We start from the raw sequence: 14,690 nt of genomic DNA, 5'->3' as shown, positions 1-14,690 counted from the left end.
TCAATCTCAATCAAGAACACTCAATTCGCCTTATTCACATGGCGGCCATTGGCGGCTAAAACGAGGCTACAGGGTACACAAACCATAGGATTGTTATGTTCTATGCATTCACCTGTAGGTGGCATTAATTATATAGTAAGTGTACCCTGTAGCCTCGTTTTGGTTTAAACAATGGCCGCCGTGTGAATAAGGCGAATACTCCCTTTACTTTGCTGTTTGCATCTTTTTGTACATTAAAAACCAATAGGTCGCGACCACAAAAGGGGTGCTATATCTATAGGTAGATATGAACAACGTATGACTTATGGCCTGAAAAAAGTTCAGTCAAACGATTTTTTTTCACTTTAATCCCTGCTACTACTAGATGAATCTGAAATAATATCTGAACAAGAAGGGCACTTGAAAAGCGCAGACCTCCACCAAATTCAATTTCCCTTCATCACAATATTAACTGAAATGAAAATAATTAATGAAAATACTACTAAATTGGAATGGACCACCACCAGTTAGGGTCACGGTCAAGGGGTCAAGTTTCATAAGTCAGTTTGATCCCCTCCGGAGATGAAATAACCAATAACCAAGAGATGTAGATCCATCTCCACGGCGCAGACCTATTTAGGCGTTTGGGGACATCTAGTGGTAAAGCATCTTACTGCAGTCATCTAGTGCTGGTACATTTCAAAATCTCGGGTAGAATTCTCTGCTTGTCATAAAATTCAGTAAAAGACAAGGTAGGCTAGGCTTGCTGGAACCTTGCTTGCTACGAAATAGATCAATACACCAAAAGTACGCCGCAGTCATACTTGTAAAGGCAGGCTACAGAGTCCATGTAGAGCCTTTTATTTCTTCAGATAAGGCTGTCAAAATGAAATTATATTCTGATGCAGTAAAATCTAAATAATTTGGAAACAGAGAAAGTCATACTTAAAAAACACACAGACTCTAAATCCAAACAAGAAAGCAAACCGCCTTTTCCATTCGTAGGCCACTGTGCGATGGATGGTATGTGGAACGAATATGCGATTGTCTTGACTGTCCGTGATGTTTCATTGTGGGACCGACGTGGGACACTAGCACTTCCGCCTCGAGATCAGCTAGCTACTCCGGCATTAGCTGGCCCCACTTTATCCTGTCTTACCCAATCTATGCTTAACTGTTCGAGGAATTTAATCGCTTTCAACTCATCGCTGAATCTGGTCAAAGATAAGAAGGGTGAAATTAATTTGCGCAAGTACGTTGACTTTTTGCTGATTTTACTTGTGAGCATGTCTAGTCTAGGAGCAGAAGTAACACCCTAAGCGTGCTAGGCAACATAATGTCACCTTAGCTAGCCAGGCTGGCCAACATGTATTTTGTAGAATCGAGGGTTCCTCATGTCAGTGCATGTTTTGAGGATGCCGTTAGTTTCTATCTCTCCCTAATTTAACCACATCTTACGTTAGGCTCTCATACATTGACAGCTATGGAGGCTAGCTAACTTAGTAGCTGACTGTCAAATCTGTGCAGAACTATCTGGGAATTTGAATTAAAACGAATCTTTATGTTCGTCAGGGTTGTGGACCATGACGCTTTTTCACTTCGGGAATTGTTTTGCTTTGGCATATTTCCCTTATTTCATCACGTACAAATGCAGTGGGCTGTAAGTATCAACATGCTTCTTTTCTTTACCAGCTTATTAAAAGTTTCTCTGTCGATTTGTCTTGATCTCTATATACCATAAATAATAATGGCGAAGTATTGCACAATATTGCTTGAAAGTTGTATATTGTACCCAGGGTATGTTGTTATTTGAAACAGCAACCTGGTAGATTAAATAGACATCAGAAGGTTGTACCCATAAGACAGTTTTACTGACAGCTGAAGAAAATAGCCTTTACGCCTACTCATGATAATAATTGTTAAAAAAAAAGTAAGTCGTTTTAAATGTAGACCTTATAGAAATGTGAAAATGTGAGGTGAAACGTGTTGCCATACCAGGCATATGCTTGGATGGGTTTTGCTTAATCCTCTTATGTAGTCCACATGCCTTATGTTTCATTGTAAGGGTAGGAGTTGTTAGCATCATATCCTTGGGGTAGGATAAACCCCACTGTATAGTCTATCGGGTATTTCTTGGTGTTATTTATTAGTACTAAATTGATACCATACAATCATTCACTCAGATAATACAAAATATTTTAATTTCAATATGTTTTGTGTAAACCAGTTATGTTCAACAGAGGGTCCACAAAGCCCTTCCGAAAGAATGATTACAAAAAACACTCTTTTTTGCCTGAATACATAGTGTTGTTGGTCCAGTTTAATGAGCAACACAATTTTATTACACAATAATAGAGGTCCCTCTGCCCTGTCTCTTGGGTCCTTGGCCTGAAAAAAAAAAAACATTGAATATGTCTGGTTTAAACCAAGTACTTGTAGTTATTGTAACCTCTTTGTCCACCCAGGTCTGAATACAATGCCTTTTGGAGGTGTGTCCAAGCGGGGGCAACTTACCTATTTGTGCAGCTTTGCAAAGTGAGTTGCTATTTTCTGTCACACATCTGTTTAAGATTTTAACAGACACAGGCGCTCTGACATGTTTCACCTGGTACCCAGATGATAGAGCTCACAGAGTACTGCCGGTAGGAAAACAACATTGAGGTAGCTGTCATGGTAGTGGAGAGAATGGCCAGACAGCTACAAAGCTACCATATGTGGCCAGGAGCTAACATTAAAGCAGACCGCTTTTTGTGCTACTGAAGAGGCTCAATGTGTCATTGCAAGTGCTGTGCAACTTGCACTCATGCAGGAGTCAACATGCAACCACTGTGCCTGTTTAACATACCTCACTTTTCTTTAGTCACTACCTATCAAGTCCATATCAAGTCCATACTATTTATATTAGTTGATTTCCGGTACAGTCACCCAATTTATACCATTTCTTTATTATTACTAAGCTGTTACTGTTGCACAGATAGTTTTTTCCTCCCATTGTTTTCCCTACTGACAGTATTCAAAGAGCTCTAACAGCAGGCCTCTGGGTTGAAACATGCTGGAGTCTCCTTATAGCCGTGTTGCTGTCTTATAATTTTATATTCATGTATAGTGCTGTCATACAGTCGTGTCCTTCCATCTAGGAATTTGATTCCACATTCTCAACGGCTCCTCAGCAGGCTTAGAAGAAGCTGAGGTGTTTGGCAACAGGTTAATCACTGCACATTTTCATGATGTTTTCAGATGCTGTTCTTGGCTACTTTTTTCCCTACATGGGAAGGAGGGGCTGGCGTCTATGACTTTGTTGGGGTAAGAGAGTGCTCTCAGAATTGCATTGATTGATTTAGTGATGCTTGTAATGCTCAGTGTCAACTGTGTTTTTGAAATTATATCTTCTGTCATCAAGTAATTTTATATTCTGTTGGCTGTAGCTAAGCTCTTATTTCCAAAGAGTTTATAACTATATTCCTTAAAATGCTATTACATGATATACAGTAACATTACCTGATATACTGTAACTTCACCTGATATACCATAACGTCACCTGATATATTGTAAAAGTGAGAAATTTTTGTATAACATAATTGACTTGTCTACATTAACTTGTCCACTTCCAGTTAATCTCATTTGTTAATTTGTACCAAAGCATTTCCACAAAACTCCAAAATAGGAGTGAATGAAATGGAAATAAAATAGAATTAGCTTGATTTGTTTTGGAGCGATGTGGATTATATTTTAATTCATTTTCAGTTAGTGTGGATCATGTTTTAATTCGGATGAGTACACATGGTCGACTGTATATCTTAAAGTATGAAACATCAACATTGTGTTTATTTTCCAGTAGCAGTAGATTAAATGCTCTCTGTATGGATTTCTTCACTCACCAGTGTTTTGGAGATTAAATCTCATATAATGTGATTTTTAGAAGCTCTCAAAAAGACAATTTGTTTCCATTCCATTTGTTTCTAATCCATTGTTGTCTTTAGACCATGGGAATGGAAACTATTTTTAATAGATCGCCATTTACAACATTGTGCAATACCTCCCAGTCATCTTAGATCAACAAGTGCCTCTACACTTTGACTGAAAGAATAGACCTGGAAGGGAGTGGGAGATCTTTGTCAGTATGTAGGCTGTGGGCAATACCTGTTATCATTAACCTTCTCATGTATCCAACACAGGAGTTCATGAAGGCCACTGTCGATCTAGCAGACCTGCTAGGCCTCCATCTTGTCATGTCAAGGAACGCTGGGAAGGGAGAGTACAAGATCATGGTAGCAGCCATGGGCTGGGCCACTGCCGAGCTAGTCATGTCAAGGTGAACATACAGCATGCACAGAAACGGTTGAATGAATATAGTATAACATTTCTTGCAGTGAAAGAAAAGGTATCACCAGAGATCCCTTCCTTTCACTGCATGATCAGTCCTCTCCCTTGAGGCACCGGAATATTAATCAGAAGCACTGTGGAATTACCTTTTGTTTTACTTAGTAGTTTCCTCATTTTACATTCTCATGATAGGTGTATTCCACTGTGGGTGGGGGCACGAGGAATTGAATTTGATTGGAAATACATCCAAATGAGCTTTGACTCTAACATAAGTTTGGTAAGTAATTACTTCCTTCTGTCTTGTCTTGTCTCACATTCACATCAATGGCCTCAAGACTGATTACTTTCCCTCTGTCTGATTGGTCAGGTGCACTACATTGCTATGGCAGCGGTTGTATGGATGTTTACCCGGTACGATTTGCCCAAGAGCTTCCGTCTGCCTGTGACAGTGCTGCTTGGACTCTGTGTATATAAGGCCTTCCTCATGGAGTAAGTAACTTAACATACCAACACACACACACACACACACACACACATTGTTTTTTACATTGTAGTGTTGCATACCACAGGCTAGTCAGATGTGAACTGCAGTAATACCGTACCGTATAATTTTCTATTATTAGTACACAGTACATTTTTTAACTGAACAGCACGCCCCCTATGGTTCGATACGCAGACGTGAACCATGGATATACGGTACATCATGTCATATTCTATTATTTCCAAGACTTTTATTGTGCTGCAAACAGCATATACTCATTCACAGAACACCACCGGAGCCTAGTGACCTCTATAGAACCATTATACAGGGTTCCCACGGGTCATGGAATTTCTGGAATAGAAAGTAAAGATTTTACAAAGTCCATTCCAGACATGAAAAGTCAGGGAATTTTATAATTTTTGGGGCATAGTCATGGAATATCAGGGAATTTTGTTGTAGTGGTTTAAAATGTGCTTGCCAAAATATAATAATACAAATATATTTCCACACAGAATTGGTGTATATCTGGTTATTAGCTTTACTGCTTGCTTGAGTAGCCCAACTGTGTTTATTAAATGCCTATTATTTATTCATCTCCCGCTCTAAAAAAAGTAAAAGATTCTTGAACGCTACGCAGGTGCTCTGAAATCATTTGTCGGTCTATTGTACTATTCATTATATAGTAAGTCATGGAAATTCAGGTTTTTGTCAGGGAAAGTCAGGTTAAAGTCATGGAATTTTATATTTGACTTAGAGTGGGAACCCTGATTATAAGATATCTATGCTGAAGCCTCTCAGCGTTTCCCTGCAGCCTGTCAGTGCCTTGTGTGCAAATGGGAGTTTGAGAGGAGGGATAAAAAAAAACTAAGCACAGCTGACTGACAGCTACATCATAAGCTAGACTAGCAAGAATTTTGAAGAGGAACCACTGTAGGCTACAATGGTGAGTGAAAGAAGGCCATAAACAAGTGAACTACAGTCTGTAAGCATTAGCTTGCTACTGCAGTCTGCTGGAGTGGAAGCTTCTAACATGCTGTCTCATGTGGACCTATTATCCAGTCATATTCATTGCTAGTACATAAGGGAGAGCCCACTTGATAAAAAAAAAACACACCAACCTCTTGCTGTTGCTTTCCATCACCAATTTGCAACACAAATACATCAAGGGAACTATGCCCTCTACCAAGGCCAAGTGTCTCTCGTAGTTGGCAAAAATTCCAAAATTCAGTGGATCTGCTTTTAAAGAACCCCCTTTTGGCAATTTCTTCGCTGTTTCGCTTTTTGCTCGCTGGTTTCTCTCTCATATTTTACAACACTCCTCAATCGGTCAGTCTGCCGTTTCCTCTTTCCCTGTTCATCCGACAACTGTTTACTCGCTTCCTGCTTCTTTTCGCTGGCTGAGAAACTCCATTGCTACCTACCTCTAGCCGGTGCCTGGTGTGTATGTGTGAAGTGCAGTAAAGCAATTTGTTAGCGAGACCGCGAAACTTTCAAAGTTGCAAGGCTCGTTTTTCCGCTCACCCCAGAAAAAGTCATATAACCATTCCAATGACTCCGAAGCTGTGTAAACATGGGCATGTTTACTACTGTGTTACTTCACCTCTTTATTTAACCTTTCCATTTAACATTCCACAGTGAATGTGAATATTTGACCTATGGCATCCATGTAAGATGTCAGATGTCGTATGGATGCTATGCGAACATATCTTATGGTGCACTTAGATTGAGCTAAATTCTTAGCTAAGAAGATCATACTGTATATGTACTGTAGGCGTATCAATGTTCAATAGGTCATACCAGAGACTTTCTAATGAGGAGACACAGCACTCAAAAAATCTTCCATAGAAATGCATGAGGTTAGTTTGTAACGCCAATATGGCCGTTGTCTACACATATCCCCCCCCTTCCTCGGCAAAACGTCAACATGTGCCAATCATGTGGTGTGATGTGAATACATTGAGCCAATCATATGGTGTGTTGATCATGTGTTGTGAACTCACCGCTGGAGCAAGGATGGTGTTGTGAAGCCTTTCGCACGCGCATTTCTGCCGAATAGGATGCCTGATGAGTGCCCAAAAAGCGTTGCAATATGGCCACCGAGTAGAGGGACTTGCCTAAAAGGACTTTGGTCATACTCACACCAAACCTATGGAATACAGTTGAAGCAGAGGAAGTGTTTCAAGACTTCGCCTGCCACCTGTTTGCATCAGAGCTAGTTGCATTTCCTTCCTTAAAGCAGCCCTATAGAGTTTTTTTTTTACCTTAAGGTTTCCAAAATAATTTTTGATGGCACATAAACTCTTAATAGGGCGAATGCCACTTCTGAGCCCAGATAAACCCCAGATAAAAGGGGTGAGTGGTGGGTTGAAATTACTGTATCTAATCCACATGTTTTCATCAACATCGCATCATTATCCAAGGCGATGCACCTGGGATGAAACCATTTGGTAGCAGAAGCAGAGGTTTTTATACTGTATCTAAGGTTTTGAATATTGTGTTTGCTATTGTGGGATGTGTGTTAACATTCGTAAATACTTCAAAAACAATCCATAGGAGGTATAGCTTGTCTGTTAAGAAAATGTAAGCATTGTGGAAATGTGTTCACTGACTGCAAATTGTGTTAAAACGACAAGAAATGTGTGAATGGTATGGCCACAAAAGACTGATGCTGTGCTAATTGTGTTTAGGGTTTTGAAACTGGTTAGACAAACGCTTGTTAGCGACTGAAAAAAACTGTAATTAGCCACCCTACATAATAACAAATAACAAAATCGAAATGTGCCACTGGTCTATGAGCTCACACTAAAAAAAACAGTGTGAAGAACATTATGAAACACAAAGAACAAAGAGAACATAGGCTTCGCGTACCTCCTAGTGAAAGCTTGCGTACCACCGGTGGTACACGTACCACAGTTTGGGAATCCCTGATCTATGCAACCTCATATATCAGTGGGGTGGACTTTGCAAGCTAGTCTCACTCTTAAAACTGGACTTCTGTTGTTTCATTCCTAATGCACAGTGTCCCATTCCTAATGCACAGTGTCCCATTCCTAATGCACAGTGTCGCATTCCTAATGCACAGTGTCCCATTCCTAATGCACAGTGTCCCATTCCTAATGCACAGTGTCCCATTCCTAATGCACAGTGTCTTCACTTTGTCTCTGCAGACTGTTTGTCCACATGTTCCTGCTGGGCAGCTGGACGGCGCTGCTGGTGAAAGCTGTGCTCACTGGGGCCATCTCCCTGTGCTCCCTCTTCCTCTTCATCACTCTGGTTCATAGCAACTGAGCCGGCGGGGACTCTGCGTAGCTCCAGGCATGCTGAACTTACCAGGAGTCATTTCAGCTGTGTGGAACAGCTGAAACTTTGTTTGGAGTCTGAAGATGGGAGATGAGATTATGAAAATATTTATGACAAATGATATTAAATAACATTTAACAGTGATGTCACCTCTTGGCTTGATGCTGTAGTCATGTTTTGAAAGGGCAACAAATGAGAATTGGCTGGGGCATTTCAGACCTTTCACTTATCTGAAGTGGACTAGGTTCTGTGTGTATGTTTGTGTGTGTGTGTGTGTGTGTGTTTGTTTCCCATGTGTTGCATTGCATTGAATTGAAGTTCTCCCAGTCTTGTCCAAGGCTCTCTTGTTCAGTTCTTCACTGACATCATGCATTCCATAAGAAGTGAGCTGATCTCACTGGTGCTCAGTTTGAGGTCTGTGTTGAGTTCAGCAATGTCCGTATTGGGCGTGCATTCTTAACTGGCCTGATCTAGCATCTCTGGGATCTTACCAGGGCATCTGCACATCTCATCAGATCTTTGTGCTGTGCAAGTTAAATGGCTGAGATTGGCAAGATTTTTTTTTTACTCTTAATATGACTGTCACGTAACCAGCCTTGAACATGTGTAATAAATGTACCTTTTTGAAACAAGTACTATGAGAATGTGACATTATTTACTCCAGATGAGCACATTTGGATTATTTTGATTACATCATTTAGTTTGACCTTCCAGTGCACTCTGCTGTTAGTCTGTTTCCCAATCCCATCATTCCTCTCCTGTTCTAGTTCATGGAATCGGACGTGCCTCGGGGATTTGGAACTATTGCCTTGAGTTATTTTTCCCACGTGGGTAGTTTTGCTCAGGCAGTAAGAACTGCCCCTTGCAGCGCCTTGTGTAAATGGGGGGGGGGGGGGGTGTCTGGTTTCACTCCAGTTAGACTTAATGTTCTACTATCTACTATCCATCATACAGAACACAGTGCCTTTGTTATGTGACTTGTAAATGCCTCCCAATTAAACTTAGTTTTGTGCCTGGCCAGAGATGGTTCCCTCCAGGGCTCGAATTATCTTTTTGTCTTTAAGGGGGTCTCTCTATCTCATAAAAAGTTGTCACACCCCGCGCATAGCCTAACAAGGCGTGTGTATATCCCTCTGGCTCCCACGTAATTCGAGCCCTGGTTCCCTCAACTTGTGAAAATATCTATTCATTGGAATAATATGAGCCGTGACTAAGTAGGTTAAGTGATGGAGTAAACTGAGCCACCAAACAAAGCGTTTACAAATAGGCTACAATACCCTGTTTTTTTTTTTCAGATAAGAAATCAATGGCACAGTGGTACCGTTGCATTCACTATACAAACTACCCGAGATCTGTCTCACTTGGAGGGACGACTAAGCATTTCGCAAGCGTAGGATTGGCTACACACCAACACAAGTAGAGACGGAGAGAGGCTGGTACAACATTAAGGCTTCAAACTAGCCGGCTTTCCCCACACACGCACGCAAAAGGGAATTAATATACAGACCTGGACTAACACAATGGAATGCAACTATCTAAATTATCACGGATTGCCACTTCCAAGAATTGCACACTCTGAAGATAGTTTGAAATATTTCGAAAATTTTCAGGTCAACGATGACGATGTTTTCGCGATCACTTATCCAAAATCAGGTAGGCTTAGGTTTATGTTTGTTAGGTTTGTTGTTTTACTAAAGCATCAATCCTCAGTTAGTGTACAAAAACGATACGAGCTCAAAGGGTTCAAAAGCAGATGCATAAAGTTGTCAATTTTTGATGAATTTACAGAAATAGATTTAGGCCTAGGCCTATATACAAACTTGACATCAGTCAAACTGTTGTTCGGTTGTGACGATTTTGATTCATTTTAGCCTCTTAACAAATAATAATAAATAAAATAATAAAAAAATACAGTTTGACAGAAAGTAATAGGCTAAACAATGCACAATAGATAAAAACATGCACATTTTGCACATTTGTGAAGATGGGCTTAACTGTTTTCGCATTTGAACTCTTTATAAGGCCTACACTCAGGTTTTATTTCAAGAATGTGATGTGTAATTGGTAGGGATGTTTCTGATAAACACGATCCAGCAGACACGTATGCACACGTCGGCGGTCTGAATTGTCTTGTTTATGAACGTTTGGGGACATTTTGGCACTTATTTAACGTAATGTAACTTTAATAAATAGAGTTTGTTTTGTTTCCCACAATGTACCTGTTGTGAATTGAGGCATGAAGCAGTAGGCTAATGTTGTAATCGGAACTCCCGGCGGTACAGATTTGGATTTCTTGTGATTGTTAAATAGTGACACTAGGGGGAGCCAGAATCTCAAAACCAAAATAAAAGTAAAATATATTTGGCTTTTATTTTATATTATTTTGGCTCGGCGAAGTGTCTTTAATGTCAACCTTTAACCACAGATTGTACTTTTTAACCGAGTATCCTGATATGAGGCATTTGCATTCAAGACAATGTTAAGAATGAATTAACAGCATAATCACATAAAGCACCAGCATGTTGCGCTTGCTATACATTTTGGTGTTAACATTTCGTACGTAAATAGGCCTATAGATTTGAATGTATTAGATATGTAATTCCATTCCAGTACTATTTTCTTTTGAGATTTAATGTCTGTTTTTTTGTCAGGCACCACATGGATGCAGGAGATCCTGCCTTTGATCCTCAATGGAGGAGACTTCACTCCAGTGCAGACCATCCCAAACTGGGACAGAGTTCCCTGGCTGGAGGAGACGCGTGCTGCTCTAGTCATGGATACAATTGCTCCTCCAAGAGTGATGGTGTCACACATGCCTTACAACCTCATGCCTCCCTCTTTCTACTCGTCCAAAGCCAAGGTAATTATGCTCATTAGTCCAGTCCACTGGCGAAGTATTTTTTCACAACAGTGCATAATGTATAAAGTAAAAATGCACAGTCAAAAACAGTGGATAGTGTTGCTGACTTTGTTAAAACAGCATTAATGAAGATTGGGGGGGGGGGGGGGGGGTTTCTTTTTCTACTAGGATTAAAAATGAATAAATTTAAAAGCTGAAATATTTGCATAAGTATCCAACTGTCAATGGTTTTGAGGTCCTGATGACAAATTATTCAAATAGTATAAAGGTGAGACTTACATGATCATAAATGATTATTCTACCTAGAGAAGCCACCACAGTCCAGCCATTTCCCTCACAAATTTATAGCTAATACTTCTGCAAGCCACTGTGTGTGTACCTTTATTTCTTTTTAATTAAATGTAAATTGCTGTTGATGTAAATCAAGTCTTAATGATTTAATACTTTTGTATGAGTTTACACTAGAACATTCTCTCTATGAAACATCCATATATACTGCTTCTCAGGTTATATATGTGGCTCGCAACCCCAAAGACGTGATGGTTTCATCATTCTATTTCCATCAAATGGCCAGTTTCCTTGATGATCCTGGCACATTTGAAGAGTTTATCGATAAATTTCTGGAAGGGAAAGGTGAGATATACGTATAAGTTGCACAACAATGTAATAGCCTACAATATATTGAGTATATAATATATGTACCGCAAAACAGTTACTTTGTTATTTCTGTTTAAGTGCTATTTGGGAAGTGGACAAATCATGTTAGGAGCTGGAGAAACACAGATCTGGGTGATAGAATTCTGTACGTTACCTATGAGGAGATGGTTGAGGTAAGACCTATATGAGGTATGAGTTTGGACTTATTTAAAGGCATTAAAAAACGTACATACTGACTTGCTAAAACTAATTTACACGCTCTCTAATGTAAACAACGGGAAAAATGAAAAGTCGCACAATGAGCCCAAGTGTTTTGTGTACGAAGTGAAGTCATTTTGGGACATGTGGGAGCATTGAGCTGCTAGTGTTTGTGCTTGTTTGTGCTAGTGTTAGTGTTTGAGGATCTTGCCATGATTTTGAATTAGCAAATGGATTTTGCCTCCTTGTGAAAATTAGCTTTAGTTAGACTTTAGATTTTGCCTGCCCTTTAAATGAGAGGCCCTGGCCTCTGTGTAAACACTCATCTCAGTGGCCGCGTGTTCATGATTTTCTCTTCCAGGACCTAAAAGGAGTCATTAGACGCTTTGCTGATTTCCTTGGTCAAAAGATGAGTGAGGAGACCCTGGAGCAGGTGGTCAGTCATTGCACTTTCAACACTATGAAGACCAATGCTATGTCCAACTACTCACTGGTACCACAAGAGGTTTTGGACAAGACAAAGTCAGCTTTCCTTCGCAAAGGTAATGACAGAATGTAGCCACAAGATGGCCTAACCAAGTTTCAAAACCATGTCAAATGAAATGTTTTATGTTTTCTTTTTAACTTACAGGCATATCAGGGGACTGGAAAAACCATTTCAGTCCTGAGCATGAAAAGAAATTCACAGCTGTCATTAAAGAGGAGATGAAGGGAAGTAACACTCAGTTTCCCTGGGATGACGACCAGCTTGAAGCTGTATGACAAGGCTCCAGTAGATATTGTTCTCTCTTTCCAAACTGTTCATGGATGGGATCCAGTACATATGAGAGTTATGATATGCCTTAATGTGAACAACTGTTGCTCACTGTCTATTTCGCATGCGATATTGATTCATTATGAAAAATGTTTCGGTCTGTAGACCTCCGCCAGGTTATGTGGTGTTTCAGTCTATGGACCGAAATGTTATTCATAGTAAATTAATATTGCAAGTGAAATGAACAGTATGCAGGATTTTTTTTTCAGTTCTGTTAGTCCACCTTTGGTCTCCTCCAACACACCTGTCCACTCAAGAGGAGTACATTTTTTTTTCTTGAACATGGAAGGGAACTGAAAATATAAACATAGAATGTAGAACATAGAATTAAAGTAAGAACACAGCATACCTCAAATACAAATGCCCTATATTCAATAATCAGGTCTTTATGTATATCTTCATATCATTTGAAATGCATGACCTTTAAACTCATTTCATTGAAAGACTTCCCTATTTGCAAAATGGGTAGGCCTACTCAAACAGCCAAGGGAGAGGCAAAGTATCTCCTAACCTTTGTGACATCAAGTGTCCTTAAGGCCTCATGAAAGCCAAAATGGATAATGGTGCTTTAGCCAAGCTGGTCGTCCGTTCTTATTACAAAACTAGCCAGTTTCAGCACATCCTCTTTGTTCAACACATGCCATCCAGATTGTGACAGGTTCTGTTGCAACTAAATCTTCGCAACTCTTCATTCATTTGGCGTTGGCAGTGAATGCAGCAGCAAATCGTCTTTATCAGGATATTATTACAGTATATTATTAACCTTTTCTCATTATCTTGAATTATGATTGCATCATGGCTTCTCTTTATATATTTGCAGAAGTCAATATTATTATTATTATGTCTATAGAGAATAGAAATAATAATATCCAAAACTAATTCTTAAAAAATTATGCCTTTAAAAACAGTCTGTGAAGTAGCCTATACTGAAACTATGTTCTGTTTATATTTTGTTATGTTTGTATTTTGGAGTATTTCCATTTTATGGTGGTATGTCATAATACATTTTATTTCCTTCATTGTCTTTGATATTCCCCGCTGTTTATCTTGTCATTTTACAAGTATGCTTTTATTCATTTTAATAGTATTTAATTATATCCACAAACATTCATCCATAGCTTTTAATTTACTCTATACATCAATTATTCTAGTGAAGAAAAGTGTTTATACAAATAAAATGTCACTATAGTATTTAGCATATCACTGCTCACTGCTCATTACTGTACAAATGCCTATACTGACATCCCATAATCAGTATACATGAAAACTTCCATACACTATTATGCTACTTACTGTCATAACATTTTCACTGTTCCTCTTAATACCATTCATCCTCCTAGAAGGAACTGACCACACACTTCCTGTCGGCCATTCACTCAATATGTCTGGAGGTGCAAAGTTGAAATAAAGTCCTTTTAGGCAAGTCCCTCCACTCGGCAGCCATATTGCAACTCTTTTTGGGCACTTATCGGGCATCTATTTCGGGTACAATTGCGCGTGCCCAATGCTTCACGAATCACGACATACCAACCTCGCTCCAGCTGCGAGATCACAACACATAATTGGCCTGATGTATTCACAACACACCACATGGGGTTAGCACGATGTATTCACACGTCAACTTGTGGCGGCGGAAATGGCGGGATATGTGTAGATGACTGCCATGTGTGCGTTATGAACTAACCCCATACATTTCTATGGGAGATTCTTTGAGTGAAGTGTGTCCTCATTAGAAAGTCTGGTTGAAATCTGAGTAGGGAAGTGCAAGACATCTGACGTCACAAGATATAGGCCTCCAGGTGACAGCGATACAACGATTTTAAATTGGATATAAAATAAATAAGACAAAGTTACAAATCATATCACATTATAGTTCCAATATCATATCCTCCTGAGAACCAATCCATAGACCTATGTCCTCTGTAGTGGACATAAGTTCTAGAAGCATACCCCTTTACCCCTTTGAGCTATTCTATCAATTCCTGTGGTCTTTTAAAGAGGACATCCTGGGCTTTCTAATGATATATCATGTGATTGGCTGGGTTGCTGGGAACCCCCTTTCCTGGTTCTCAAAAATG

General features: G+C 39.6%; 2 protein-coding genes across 2 annotated transcripts; both read left to right on the top strand.

The window, feature by feature from the left end:
- Positions 1 to 1,070: 1,070 nt before the first annotated feature.
- Positions 1,071 to 8,716, top strand: tmem147 (transmembrane protein 147). Its single transcript, XM_076280755.1, has 8 exons — positions 1,071 to 1,231; positions 1,552 to 1,639; positions 2,445 to 2,514; positions 3,217 to 3,282; positions 4,155 to 4,291; positions 4,495 to 4,579; positions 4,670 to 4,791; positions 7,951 to 8,716. The coding sequence occupies exons 2-8, from the start codon at positions 1,563 to 1,565 to the stop codon at positions 8,069 to 8,071; spliced, it is 678 nt and encodes a 225-aa protein (XP_076136870.1). The 5' UTR covers positions 1,071 to 1,231; positions 1,552 to 1,562; the 3' UTR covers positions 8,072 to 8,716.
- Positions 8,717 to 9,507: 791 nt separating this feature from the next.
- On the top strand, positions 9,508 to 13,636 carry LOC143119323 (sulfotransferase 2B1-like). Its single transcript, XM_076280753.1, has 6 exons — positions 9,508 to 9,736; positions 10,735 to 10,943; positions 11,450 to 11,576; positions 11,679 to 11,773; positions 12,160 to 12,340; positions 12,430 to 13,636. The coding sequence occupies exons 1-6, from the start codon at positions 9,604 to 9,606 to the stop codon at positions 12,558 to 12,560; spliced, it is 876 nt and encodes a 291-aa protein (XP_076136868.1). The 5' UTR covers positions 9,508 to 9,603; the 3' UTR covers positions 12,561 to 13,636.
- The last annotated feature ends 1,054 nt before the right edge of the window (positions 13,637 to 14,690 follow it).

The sequence above is a fragment of the Alosa pseudoharengus genome, unplaced genomic scaffold, assembly GCF_046254945.1.
Source record: "Alosa pseudoharengus isolate Yale_2024_CS ecotype anadromous, Long Island Sound unplaced genomic scaffold, YU_APseudo_1.1 YU_APseudo_1.1_scf_12, whole genome shotgun sequence".
In the NCBI taxonomy this organism is placed as follows: domain Eukaryota; kingdom Metazoa; phylum Chordata; class Actinopteri; order Clupeiformes; family Clupeidae; genus Alosa; species Alosa pseudoharengus.
The sequence above is the reverse complement of the archived record's forward strand: the minus strand, read 5'-3'. Positions and strand labels throughout refer to the sequence as shown.

What these genes read in the sequence shown, in the direction of transcription:
- tmem147 (XM_076280755.1), top strand. Translation starts at nt 1,563, where the DNA reads ATGACGCTTTTTCACTTCGGGAATTGTTTTGCTTTGGCATATTTCCCT. An exon ending in TATTTGTGCAGCTTTGCAAA is followed by an intron (nt 2,515 to 3,216) that starts GTGAGTTGCTAT and finishes TGATGTTTTCAG; the next exon opens with ATGCTGTTCTTGGCTACTTT. An exon ending in GCGTCTATGACTTTGTTGGG is followed by an intron (nt 3,283 to 4,154) that starts GTAAGAGAGTGC and finishes TATCCAACACAG; the next exon opens with GAGTTCATGAAGGCCACTGT.
- LOC143119323 (XM_076280753.1), top strand. Translation starts at nt 9,604, where the DNA reads ATGGAATGCAACTATCTAAATTATCACGGATTGCCACTTCCAAGAATT. An exon ending in TCTACTCGTCCAAAGCCAAG is followed by an intron (nt 10,944 to 11,449) that starts GTAATTATGCTC and finishes ACTGCTTCTCAG; the next exon opens with GTTATATATGTGGCTCGCAA. An exon ending in CCTATGAGGAGATGGTTGAG is followed by an intron (nt 11,774 to 12,159) that starts GTAAGACCTATA and finishes TTTCTCTTCCAG; the next exon opens with GACCTAAAAGGAGTCATTAG.